A 12,808-nucleotide genomic window follows, 5' to 3' on the forward strand; every position below is an offset into this window, starting at 1 on the left:
ATATAGCGGTCTTGTCATATTCTTGTTCCCCCAACCTGGAGCCTTCCATTCTACTTACTGAAAGAGTTCTCCTCTGTGACCCTGTCCAGTTTACATACCATCAAAGGCCAAGATTAAGCAAGCCCTCAATAATAAACAAGAAAAAGCCTATCCCAATGCCTTTCAAATCGTTGCTCGGGACTTCAATCAAGCTAGCTTGAAGAAATCTTTGCCTAATTATCATTATATCACCTGCAGCACCAAGGGTCCCAATACACTCAACCACTGCTGCACTGCCATATACATTTCCATGCTTAGACCAGTTTTTAGGAAATCTGATCACTTAGCTATCCTCCTCCTACCTCCATACAGGCAGAGGCTGAAGAGCACGGCTCCAGAAATAAGGACAATGAAGAGGTGGTTGCAGAAGGCAGAGGAGCAACTATGGGACTGATTTGAGTCAGCAGACTGGGCCATGTTCCAGAACTCAGAGGATCTTAATAGTACATATTGTTTCTTAATAGTACATATGATTTTTTTGCGTTCTATCACTGAGCAGCAGTGAACCATCTGATTGGCCTATCAGAGTTCTCTTTGGGAACTAGTTGACTTGATCAGCATTTCTGATCTGGCTATTATTCACGATTCACTTGATTAAAAAATCAGAATCAGAATCCTTTATTATCGCCAAGTTTATAAAGTTAGTTGTGGACGAGTGTATCCCCACAAAATCATATTGAGTCTTCCCCAACCAACAGCCCTGGATGAATCAAGGGAGTCGCAATCTGCTGAGGGTCAGATCAGAGGCGTGCAGGTCTGGCAGCCAAGTAAAATACAACAGGTCCAGGTATGACCTCCAGAAAGCCACCTCACATGTGAAATAGCAGTTCCAGACTAAAACTGAATCATAGAAGGATGCTCAACAAGTGTGGCAAGGCTTGAATGATATCACCACCTACAAAGTAAAACCAAGCGACAGATGTGACCATAAGGTTTCATTCCCAGATGAGCTCAATGCTTTCTATGCTCACTTTGACCAACAAAACATGGAGAAACCTTCACTAACTCCCACAGCTCCGGACAACCCTGCGACTTCAGTCTCCAAGGCTGATGTGACATCATCTTTCAGGAGAGTGAACCCATGGAAAACATCTGGCCTAGAACTAAAGAACTGTGCTGATCATCTGGCAGGCATGTTCAGTAATATCTTTAACCTCTCGCTTTTGCAGTCTGAAGTACACACCTACTTCAAGCAGGATTCAAATTTATCAGTGTGCAAGAAGAGCAGGGTAAGCTGCCTCAATTATTATCATCCAGTAGTAGTTTCTGGTTAAGATGGCACCAGCGAACAAAGATTCCTCAAGCAACATCTTCCAAGTCGTCAATCATTTCAGTTTTTAAATGTCTTCTACTTATTATTTTTATCTTAATTTTGTTTTTGAAACTGTTGAAGCCTGTGACTTACAGTCTGTAGTTTGATCAAGCAAGCTATTCCCAAGAAAACTCCAGATGAGAAATGCAAGTACAAGCTACCAACGAGGAGAAGCTCAGAGGCGATACAAGGAGCAATGATCGACTACATTTCTTGCCAATTAAAGCGCCAAGGTAGATTGAAACATCAAGACAGATATGGAGGAGAGTGAGCAATTCTCAGAAGGGCTGCTGTGTCTCGATGCTCTCGGAGACATCATCGAAATTGTGAGGTTTATGGATCAGACTGTAGTTTAAACTAACTGTAGTTCATATCAGCCTCTTTCAGTGTTCTCGCCCAATCTTTCTTGTTGCGGATTGGCAGACTGGGGGTTTGGGTCATCTGTTAGTTTTTGTGTGACGGTGGTGTTTGGAGTTTGCAAGTTTTTGTTTCTTTTTCTTTTCATGCGGGGGGGAGGTGATGTCTTTCTTTCAACTATTTACAAGGTTTTCTATTCTATGGCTATCTGGAAAAGAGACACATTTCAAATTTCAGAGTTGTATTATGCATACATATTTCCATAATAAAATGAACCTTTGAACCTTACATCCACTGTGATGAAGAGTTTTGAGAGGTTGGTGATGAAACTCCTGCCCGAGGAGTTCTTCATTCGACCCTGGAACATCTGAACAGTGAAGATGCATAAATCAGAATGCTCTTTATTGACTTAAAGCTCTGCATTTAAATATTATTATCCCCTCAAAGCTAAACAATAAGCTCCAAGACCTGTGCATCAATACATCCTTGTGCAACTGGATCCTCAATTTCCTTACTTACAGACCTCAATCAGTTCAGCAGTTCAGTTTGGCAACAAGATCTCCTCCACAATCTCCATCAGCACAGGTGCACCACAAGGCTGTGTGCCTAGCCCCCGCACCCCCCACCACCACCTTCTCTACTCACTTTATACATGACTGAGGCTAAATACAATTCCAATGCCATATTTAAGTTTGCTGATGACAACACTGTTGTTGGCTGAATCAAAGGTGTTGACAAATCAGCATACAGGAAGAAGACTGAAAATCTGGCTGAACGGTGCCATAACAAAAATCTTTTACTCAATATCAGCAAAATCAAAGAGCTGATCGTTGACAGCAGGAGAAGGAAACTAAATGTCCATGAGCTAGTCCTCAAAGAATCAGAGATGAAGAGGGTCAGCAACTTTCTCAGCATTATCATGTTAAGAGGATGTGTCCTGGGTCCCACACGCAAGTGCCATTACAAAGAAAGCATGGCATGTTTGTGAAGATATGGCACGACATCCAAAATGTTGACAAACCACTGACAGATGCATGGTGGAATGTATACTGACTAGTTGCATCACAGCCTGGTATAGAAACCCCAATGCCCTTGAATGGAAAAACCTACAAAAAGTAATGGATACAGCCCAGTCCATCATAGGTAAAGCCCTCACCACCACTGAGCACATTACAAGGAATACTGTCACAAAAAAGCAGCATCCATCAAGAACCTCCTGGCCATGCTCTCCTCTCGCTATTGCCATCAGAACGGAGGTACAGGTACCTCAGGACCAACACCAACAGGTTCAGGAACTGTTATTACCCCTCAAACATCAGGCTCTTGAACCAGAGGGGCTAACTTCACTCACCCCAACACTGAACAGTTCCCACTACCTATGGACTCTCTTTCAAGGAATCTTCATCACATGTTCTCAATATTTATTGCTTATTTGGTTATTTATTATTGTTATTTTGTTTTTCTTTCTTTTACTATATATTTGTAGTTTGTTGCTTTTTGCACATTGGTTATTTTTCCGTCTTACTGTGTACAGTTTTTCATTGATTTTATTCTGTTTTTGTCTTTACCGTGAATGCCCACAAGAAAATGACATAAATGTACTTTGATTATGAATTTGTTTGAACTTGGATGTTTCAACAGTACAAATAACAGTAAAAATTAAATCAGAAAATATGCTTATGAAGTATGAATCCATTTTAAAATGAATACAGCTGGAATAAGGATTTATACAGAAGGCAATATCTTATTAAATGTTAATTCATCTCATTTGTTGTTTGGAGAATATTGTTGTGCTTGCCAAGGTAAAATGAGAGTTGATACGAGTGGAAATCCATGAGCATTTCATTAGTAACTGAGGTAATCCTCCCAACTTTTACCTTTGTGCTAAAATATCTCTGCAAAGATTAAAATAGTAACAGACTATTTTCAAATATGCACTAACAACTTTAAAATTAGGTCAGTTGAAGTCAAAATTATTAAGCTTTAAAGAATCTTATTTTGCTATTTATAGGCAACCTAGGTTAAATGGTATACCTCAACATCATTTAATTACTGCTTTCTATTACAGATAGTCAGTGCACTAACCCAGTAACATAGAAACATTTTCCAAATAATCTGCTTTAAAATAAAATTAAACTTGAGAAAATTCATCTTAATTTTATTGATCTGGTTTATTGACTTCAAATAGTAAAATCTGATCACAGGCCACACAGTCTCCAGGAACAAGACTGATGAATATCTGAATATTTCCAGGCACCCTTAGTTCTAACTTCCAAAACATAGGTTAAAAGAAAACAACATTCCCAGATAATTAAAAATGTGGTTTTACTTATTCATGTTGTGGTCTTCAAATTATAAAAGGGTAGAAATTCATTCTGGTTGCTTGTTATTAAGTGAGCATATGTAGTAGAGATCACAAGTACCAAACTGCTTCCAAAATTCACCTTATTATGTAAATGCATTCAAAATATAACTGATTGAAAACTGCAAGTCAAAATATTTTGCAGCAGACATATCCAGGAGCACTCCAAAACTCAAAATTCAATTTTCCCAATAGGATTTATTTCCCAGAGGCTTTAATCAAGGATGTAGTAGCATCCGACAATCTATAAATACCTCTCTTCTCAGTTGTCACTAGAGGACCTTCTGATGTCATTACCAACCCACCTAAACCCAAATTTAAGTTCAGACTTGAGAGTGCCTTCATCGGCATATGTACACAATGGAATTTCTGCTCTAATAATGGTCTTATAAGCTGTATTATTTCTGTTCAAAAAGCTATAAGCATGCTGATAAAATCTTTGTACAGCTTCTCCAAGCCTCAGCTTCCAACTACATGTTTTAGAGCGGATTCAATCATTATAGAATACCGCTTTTTTTTAGTGCATCACTGGGTAGAGGTAGCCCGACAAATTGTCTGCTGCATCTGGGTTCTTTTATTTTCTTAGCTATTCTGGTTAATTTGGAATATTCTATCTCTTTACAAAAACCTTTTGATCTGAATGTGGACTGTCAGTTAACTTCTTGCCATATAATGGCTCTGGATATTTCAAGTAATTCTTGTTCTACTTAGCATAGCTGCTGAGTATTTCATCTGCTGCCCTGACCAACTGCCCCGATTAACCTTTGACTAAGTAATCTGTACAATTTATCCTTCACCGCAACCTAGCAGAGATATTTCCTTTGTCCAATACACTGTCTTGTCTGAACTTGAAACAACTTGTTTTCTCTTTAGCAGTTCTGATAAAGGAACACTTATCTGAAACATAAGCCGGCCAGCTGGTGGCACAATGGCATCAGCACCGGACTCCGGAGCAAAGGCTCCCGAGTTCAAATCCGAGTCACCACACCTCTCCTCTCCCACCCCCCCTCCGCCCCAAAGCACGCTTTCCATCCATGCCGGGTTGAGCATCGAGCTAGCCACTCGACCTCGTAAAAAAAAAGGGTCGAGTCAGGAACTTTCATATCATGACCCGGTTAATCCGAAAGGAGACCAATCCTGACACCACGTGCCAGACAAGAATGGCTGACTGTCTGGTGCGACACGTAAAAAAAATCTGAAACATTAAAGGTTTTCCCCCATAGATTCCGTCTGACTTGATGCTTCCAATATCTTCATTTTTAATTTCGACATTGTTAAATACTCACATAATCTTAAAAACCTTAATCCAAAACTCTTTGAAGTCTCAACTTTCTGATAGACGGTAGGTTTAAATTCCTAAGTAAATTCTCCAAAACTGATGACTCTGCACTCAGTGGCAACTTTATTAGGTACACCTGTATACCTCATTAGTACAAGTATCTTATCAGCCAATCATGCGGCAGCAACTTCTACATAAAAACATACAGACATGCTGAAGAGGTTCACTTGTTGTTCAGACCGAACATCAGAACAGGGAAGAAATGTGTTCTACATGACTTTAACTGTCATATGACTGTTGGTGTCAGATGGGATGGTTTGTGTATCTCAGAAACTGCGCATCTCCTGAGTTTTCCCACACACAAGTCTCTAGAGTTTACAGAGAATGGCTTGAAAAAAAACTATATCCAGTGAGCAACAGTTCTATGGCAAAAATGCCTTGTTAATTAGAGCAATCAGAGGAAAATGGCCAGACTGGTTCAAGCTGAGAAGAAGGCAACAGTAACTCAAATAACACTGGTGTGCAGAACAGCATCTTTGAATGCACAACACATGAAACCTTGAAATGGATGAGATACTGCAGAAGATCACACCAGGTTCCACTCCTGTACCTAATAAAGTGGCCACTGAGTGTATATCCTTGTAATATTCAAGTACAGCAATTATCAATTTTGAACTCTGCATGAAACACAAGGTTACTGACATATTCCTCCACATTAACTTAATGTTTCCTATTTACAGTATATTCTTTTCCTTCATTTACTGAATAAGCTCCTGCCTGACCAAGGACCTGAGCAATTTGCCTACTATCACAATAGGTCACAATCTCCATGGCTCGCCACTCTGCTTTGGCATGTCTAGACAGCAACAAAACATATGTCAGTATTAATCACCGAGCTTATAACCCTGGGCCTCTGTTACAGAATTCTGAACTTCCTGAAGACCACATTCAGTACGGATCACTGACAACATCTCCTCTTATTGGTCATCAAACACTGGCACACCTCTCCACCATACTCTCTCTACTCATTACTGTGTGGCTAAGCAAAGCTCAACTGCCATTTATAAATTCATAGATGACACCACAGCCGTTGGTAAAATTTCAGATGGCAACAAGAATGTGTACAGGAGTGAGATAAATCAGCTGGTTGAGTTAGTCATAACAACAACTTTCCACTCAACATAAACAAGACCAAGGACTCAATATTAGCGATTTTTTTTTTGGGAGTTTGAGGAGATTTGGTATGTCACCAAAGACTTGCAAATTTCAAAAGATTTACAATGGAGAATATTCAGACTGGTTGCATCACAGCCTGGTATGGAGGCTCCAGTGCAGAGGATTGCAAGAAGCTGCAGAAAGTTGCAGACTCATCCGGTTCCATCGTGGGAATGAGTTTTCCCACGGTCAAGGATATCTTCTCATGACGGTACCTCAAGAAGAAAACATCCATCATTAAGGACCTTCACAATACTACTGTCGGGTATGAAAAGAAGCTGGAAGACTGACATTCAATGATTTTGGAGAAGTTTTTTTTATAGTCATAGTCATACTTTATTGATCCAGGGGAAATTGGTTTTCGTTACAGTTGCACCATAAATAATAAATAGTAATAGAACCATAAATAGTTAAATAGTAATGCGTAAATTATGCCAGTAAATTATGAAATAAGTCCAGGGCCAGCCTATTGGCTCAGGGTGTCTGACCCTCCAAGGGAGGAGTTGTAAAGTTTGATGGCCACAGGCAGGAATGACTTCCTATGACACTCTGTGCTACATCTCGGTAGAATGAGTCTCTGGCTGAATGTACTCCTGTGCCCACCCAGTACATTATGTAGTGGATGGGAGACATTGTCCAAAATGGCATGCAACTTAGACAGCATCCTCTTTTCAGACACCACCGTCAGAGAGTCCAGTTCCATCCCCACAACATCACTGGCCTTAGGAATGAGTTTGTTGATTCTGTTGGTGTCTGCCACCCTCAGCCTGCTGCCCCAGCACACAACAGCAAACACGATAGCACTGGCCACCACAGACTCGTAGAACATTCTCAGCATCGTCCAGCAGATGTTAAAGGACCTCAGTCTCCTCAGGAAATAGAGACGGCTCTGACTCTTGTAGACAGCCTCAGTGTTCTTTGACTAGTCCAGTTTATTGTCAATTCATATCCCCAGGTATTTGTAATCCTCCACCATGTCCACACTGACCCCCTGGATGGAGACAGGGGTCACCAGTACCTTAGCTCTCCTCAGGTCTACCACCAGCTCCTTAGTCTTTTTCACATTAAGCTGCAGATAATTCTGCTCACACCATGTGACAAAGTTTCCTACCGTAGCCCTGTACTCAGCCTCATCTCCCTTGCTGATGCATCCAACTATGGCAGAGTCATCCAAAAACTTCTGAAGATGACAAGACTCTGTGCAGTAGTTGAAGTCCAAGGTGTAAATGGTGAAGAGATATAATTTTCCCCTCAGTTATCAGATTTTTGAATGGTACACGAACCGATGAAAACTACCTCTTTTTTTTTTGCTCTTTATTTTGTACAATATATTAAGTTTAGGCACTGTACTGTTGCCACAAAACAAATTTCACATAATACCAGTATGAGACAGTGATAATAAACCAGATTATCTACAGTACTATTATCCATCAAGAATCAAGGTTTAACTGTCAGCATGCAAGAAATTTATGAGCATATAGTCATTGGGTCATTCAGCACACTGTAACTATTTGATGAAAATATATGCCACTCTGGACAATATTACACCAAGCATTATATTCCTTATCAAAGTACAAACATAATATTGTCATATAAACTTCTTGAACATAATCATGGCCAATAAAGGAATGACAACATTCCAATCTGCACAACCTTCCCCTGTGAAGGGAGCATTGAAGAGGGAAAGAAAAGAACCAGCCTACAATTTCGACTCCTGACTGTTGGAAGCCACATATGAAATGAAGATTAGAAAAAGAGTAATTCAAAAGTATTTTGAAGGAAATTGCATACAATATAGTCCAAGGGCCCTGCTAACTCTGTCAAACATTTTCACAGCTTAATTCAGTACCTTATAGAGAAGAGTATTGGAATTTGGAATTAAAATTGAGTTTGTTAGAAATATGCATTAAAATCAGACTAATATAATTTTCCAAAGCATTATGATGGCACCTAAATACAAATACTGAAGTTGCCATTCATTTAGAGTTAATCACCCAAGTGGGCAGAAAGGTTACAACACGAGTTACTACAGAGAGAAATAATTTGAGATTTTTATGTTTTTATTCCAAACAAAAGTTGCCATATGCATCATAATGGTTGATGTAGATGTAAACATACCAATGCAACATCAGGTTTTCTTATAAAGCATGGGCCTGCTATAAAAGTCCTACTTAATTTCTGTAATGGCTTCCCTGGTATATTCTGTTTGAATCACCATTACTGCTATGAAACAAACTTATTTTGAGCAATGACAAGAGAGAAACACCATCAATAAAATGTTTACAATAAAATATGGAAATATTGAGAAATACTTTTGTCTTTTTGAAACTTTGAATCCAAAGAGGAAAATACCATTAAGGAGTTCAATTAATTTAGTTCAGTAATTTTCAAAGCGACCAAGTAGCAAATCAAGAAATGCACTGCATAGTCTAGCACTGATCAGCCAACTCAAGTCACTCTAGGTCATAAGTAGCAAGTTAACTGGTAGTAAACCTCCATGAATTCCTTTTCTTTACTGGGTGATTGGTAAGTTTAACAAATCAGCCACTTTTATTACCTTTAAATGTACATTACCCTGCTAATCACAAATACATAATTAAGCATTTAAGTTAATAATTAATTTTCCATTACTAAACCTGTAATTCCATTTCAATACAACATTTTGCTGTAGTACTCTCTAAAAGCAATGAATGCAAAGTTTTGTCACAGCAGAGTAGCTGTCTGATACTCAGTCCATAGGTTTTCTTCCCCACAACCTTGTAAAGCCGCACATTCAGAAATCTTGAGCATGGCTTCATCAAAAATGTGCAATTAGTAATCATGGCTGACTGAAAAGCAAATGTATACCTTAACATTTTATTTTTCCTAATTTCTTAACAGAAGCTGTTAATTACTGATGCAAGATGGTAAATTCAACCATTTAAAAGCCCTTAACTGAGTAAATTACACTGACTTTTTATAACCTCCTTTTGTTAATTCTTTCAATTAATATAGATTTTGGTTTGGTAAAAAGAACACGGTATGGCTTTATAAACATTACAAATCAGTTGCCTTCATGTATAGGTATGAAACATTACTGCATCAGATAAATATGTTCTCATAGAACAGAACCATTAAGCAGCAGCATGTCCGCTTCATTGACTAATTTGTGGGTTAGTGATTTCATGTCCAAGAAACAGACACTCCTTTTCAGAACTGGCTCAGGCTTAAAAAGCATTATAGTAAGTGGGATGTTCTGCATTCATGTTCTGTGCATGTCACAGCAGGAAAGAGGGGGGAAAAAAAAACTTATATTGGTATAATAATATGCAGCACATTAATGTTTGCTATTTGATTTAAGTAATGCAGATAGTTAGCATAATACACAAATCAGTTAGCCTCGGATACCCTCAATAAAAGCAACAAGCCTCCAGAATAAAAATAGATACTGAAAAATATGTTAACCAATGCAGTGAAGCTCTCTTAGCTGACGTTTCAACATCGGCAGCTCCTTTCTCCTTCCCTCCCGCCCTCCTTCAGATTTCCCACTGTCTGCCTTTATCATCAATTCTGGGTGCAATGGATGTTTGCTGTACCTTTCTGAAGAGGACGACTTCCCAGAGTTAACTGACATCAGCAGCTCAATCTTCTGCTTGGTTTCTGGAAAAATTAGAAAACGTTCAGAGCCGAGTACCTCTGGTTTCTTTTCAAAAACCTTATCTTCAAAATTTAGATATTCTGGCTAAACCAGACTGAGGCCACAGGTTTCAAATGCTTCTGCGTGTACTGTAATTCACTGCTTCTGAAAAATAGAGGGAGGGAGGGAGAGAAAGCTCCAGAGGAATCAAGCTTCACTAAAATGTGCACATGACCATTTATGAAAACAGGAAGTACAGTACCACTTTTTGCAATGTAGGGGTAGTTTTCCAGGCTGTACCAACATACAATTCATGTCACACCAGACACAGCCACAGCAATTATGGCTCAGCAGAGCTTTTTTTTGAAAGCTGCATCAGATGAACAGTGTATTAAAATGTTTTCTCACCAAATAAACTATTTAATATCAGTTCTCTCCCAGTGATGCTGCAAATATTACAGGGTGCCTTTGCTAGTAAATTTTAGCCAGCTAGTCGTATTTACTTCTTAGTTACATAATACTGTTGCAAGAGCAATCTGAATTGCCTGATTAAAAAGCCAAGACATAATAAATGTTCCAAAATTTTACAAAAGCAAATAGAAATCAAATACCTAAAATGCTCAATTATTTAAACTTGTGTTTCCTTGGTTAGTGTAATTGTACACCTGGGTACAATAATAGACCAAAGGTAACTCGTGCATTGTTATATCAAACTAAAAAAAAAACAGGAAATATTGTTAATCTGAAATAAAGAAAAATAATCCAAATAAACAGCAACTTATTAACTATACGATAGCTTACCAGTTCAAAACAGGTTAACATTTCACATGAAATATCTTTATCAGAAATGAAATATAGCAGATTGACCACTGACAAAATAAGAAGGAAAGAACAAGTAAAAGATATTTGCTGTAAGTATTATATATTGATATAAGCTGGCAACTAAAGTGCTTAACAGATGATGAAACCAAGTTGACAAGATTAGTCAGAAATCTAAACTATTTTATCTGCAAAGAGACTCAACAGCTCTCTTTACAGATACTGCTCTGTTTTTGAAATAATTCTGCCTTTGTCTCAGACTTCTAACAGCGTCAGCATTCACTTTTGAAAAGAGCAATTGCTATGATTGCTTCTGAGAAATAAAGTGAGAAAAATAATCAATGAAAAGAACAAAATGGTTGAAAATTATGTCTATGAGGTTGGAGGTGACACAAAATTAGAGAAAAGCAGAGATAAATAAGAGATAATGCATAGGAAGGGAAATTTCTGTAATCTAAAGAACAAAATCATATTTAAAAACCTCAACTGAAAAAGTTACAATGAGCAGTGGAAAAGTAATGGACAATGCTTACATGTGGTAATTTAGTTTGTAAATTGTCATTCAGGTTCATTGCTACTCATCAATAGAATGATGGAAATAAAGTATACTTTACAAGGGGACTAACATTGTAACTAACAATGATAAATAAAATTTGTAATAAGCAAACAGCAAGGAATTGAAGACAATTGGAAAAAAGGTTCATAAGAGTATTAAAAATTGAAAATTAGTGAAAATAAGATTCATTAGAGATGAAAGAAGAAACATGGAGGCAGTGTGATGTTGTGTAGACATACACACCGCCCCAGTTTTACCCCGTGGTACTGACAAATGTTAATCCTGATGCAGATACTGCCCTACGTACCTATCCGCTGATTTTAGAGAGTTACGCTCAGTTGTCCCTGAAGTTTAGGCTATCTAATAATATGTTCATGATACTATGATATCTTCTCTATAAATTGTAGATGGCAATAAATAATCAGTTAACAAAGGACCACAATGAATTCTCTTCTAACATATCTCCAACATTGCCCAATTTTGTGAATCCCGATTTACTTGGTACATTTTTAACTGACAACAGAATCAACCATATTGACTTGCCCATAAAATCCCAAAGGGTTCTACAGCTAGCTTAAGAGGAAGGGAACAGCAAGGGCAAAATTGGTCCTCTTCAAGATCAGTGTGGTTGTCCATGCATGGAGCCAAAAGAGTTGGGGGGAGATTTTTTTTTCGCATCAAAGATAGACAGAGTCTACAGACTGAGGCAAAAGAGCGGTGATCAGAAAGGGAGTGCTTGCTATCCTGAAGTGAATTAGGTTGGATAAATCCCCAGGGCTTGTCAAAATGTCCTCTTAGACCCTGTAGGAGCTTTGAAGAAATTGCAAGGGCCCTGGCAGAGCTTTTTAAAACATAGCTCTGGGTGAGGTGTCGGAGGATTGCTAATGTCATTCCATTGTTCAAGGAAGGCTCTAAGAATAAGCTGGGGAATTATAGGCTGGTAAACCTGTTGTCAGTCATGGGTAAGTTATTGGAAGGTATTCTAACGAACAAGATATATTAAGTATTGCATAGACAGTGTCTGTTTAGGAATAGTCAACATGATTCTGTGCATTGTAGGTCATATCTAAACTATCCTATAGAGCTTTGAGGGCACTATCAAGAAGGTTGATAAAGGAAAGACGTGTGGACATTGTCTACATGGACTTTAGCCAGGCCTTTGACAAAGTTCCATATGACAGGCTGGTCCAGAAGGTTAAATCTCTTGGAATTCAGAATGAAGTAGTCAATTGGATTCAACATTGGCTTAGCAG

The 12,808-nt window shown here is 38.4% G+C and overlaps 1 protein-coding gene across 12 annotated transcripts in view; it reads right to left on the reverse strand.

Moving 5' to 3' along the window:
* The window catches only part of LOC134359513 (SRSF protein kinase 2-like), a 230,446-nt gene that overhangs the window by 147,596 nt on the left and 70,042 nt on the right, over positions 1 to 12,808 (reverse strand). For 10 of the 12 annotated variants that reach the window (XM_063072869.1, XM_063072866.1, XM_063072867.1 and 7 more), the window contains one exon: positions 10,140 to 10,203. The exons of the other annotated variants lie outside the window; for them this stretch is intronic. In XM_063072869.1, the coding sequence (XP_062928939.1) occupies positions 10,140 to 10,203 (64 nt within the window). The remainder of the gene's footprint in view (positions 1 to 10,139; positions 10,204 to 12,808) is intronic. 12 annotated transcript variants of the gene reach the window in all.

The sequence above is a fragment of the Mobula hypostoma genome, chromosome 20 (assembly GCF_963921235.1).
Source record: "Mobula hypostoma chromosome 20, sMobHyp1.1, whole genome shotgun sequence".
In the NCBI taxonomy this organism is placed as follows: Eukaryota; Metazoa; Chordata; class Chondrichthyes; order Myliobatiformes; family Myliobatidae; genus Mobula; species Mobula hypostoma.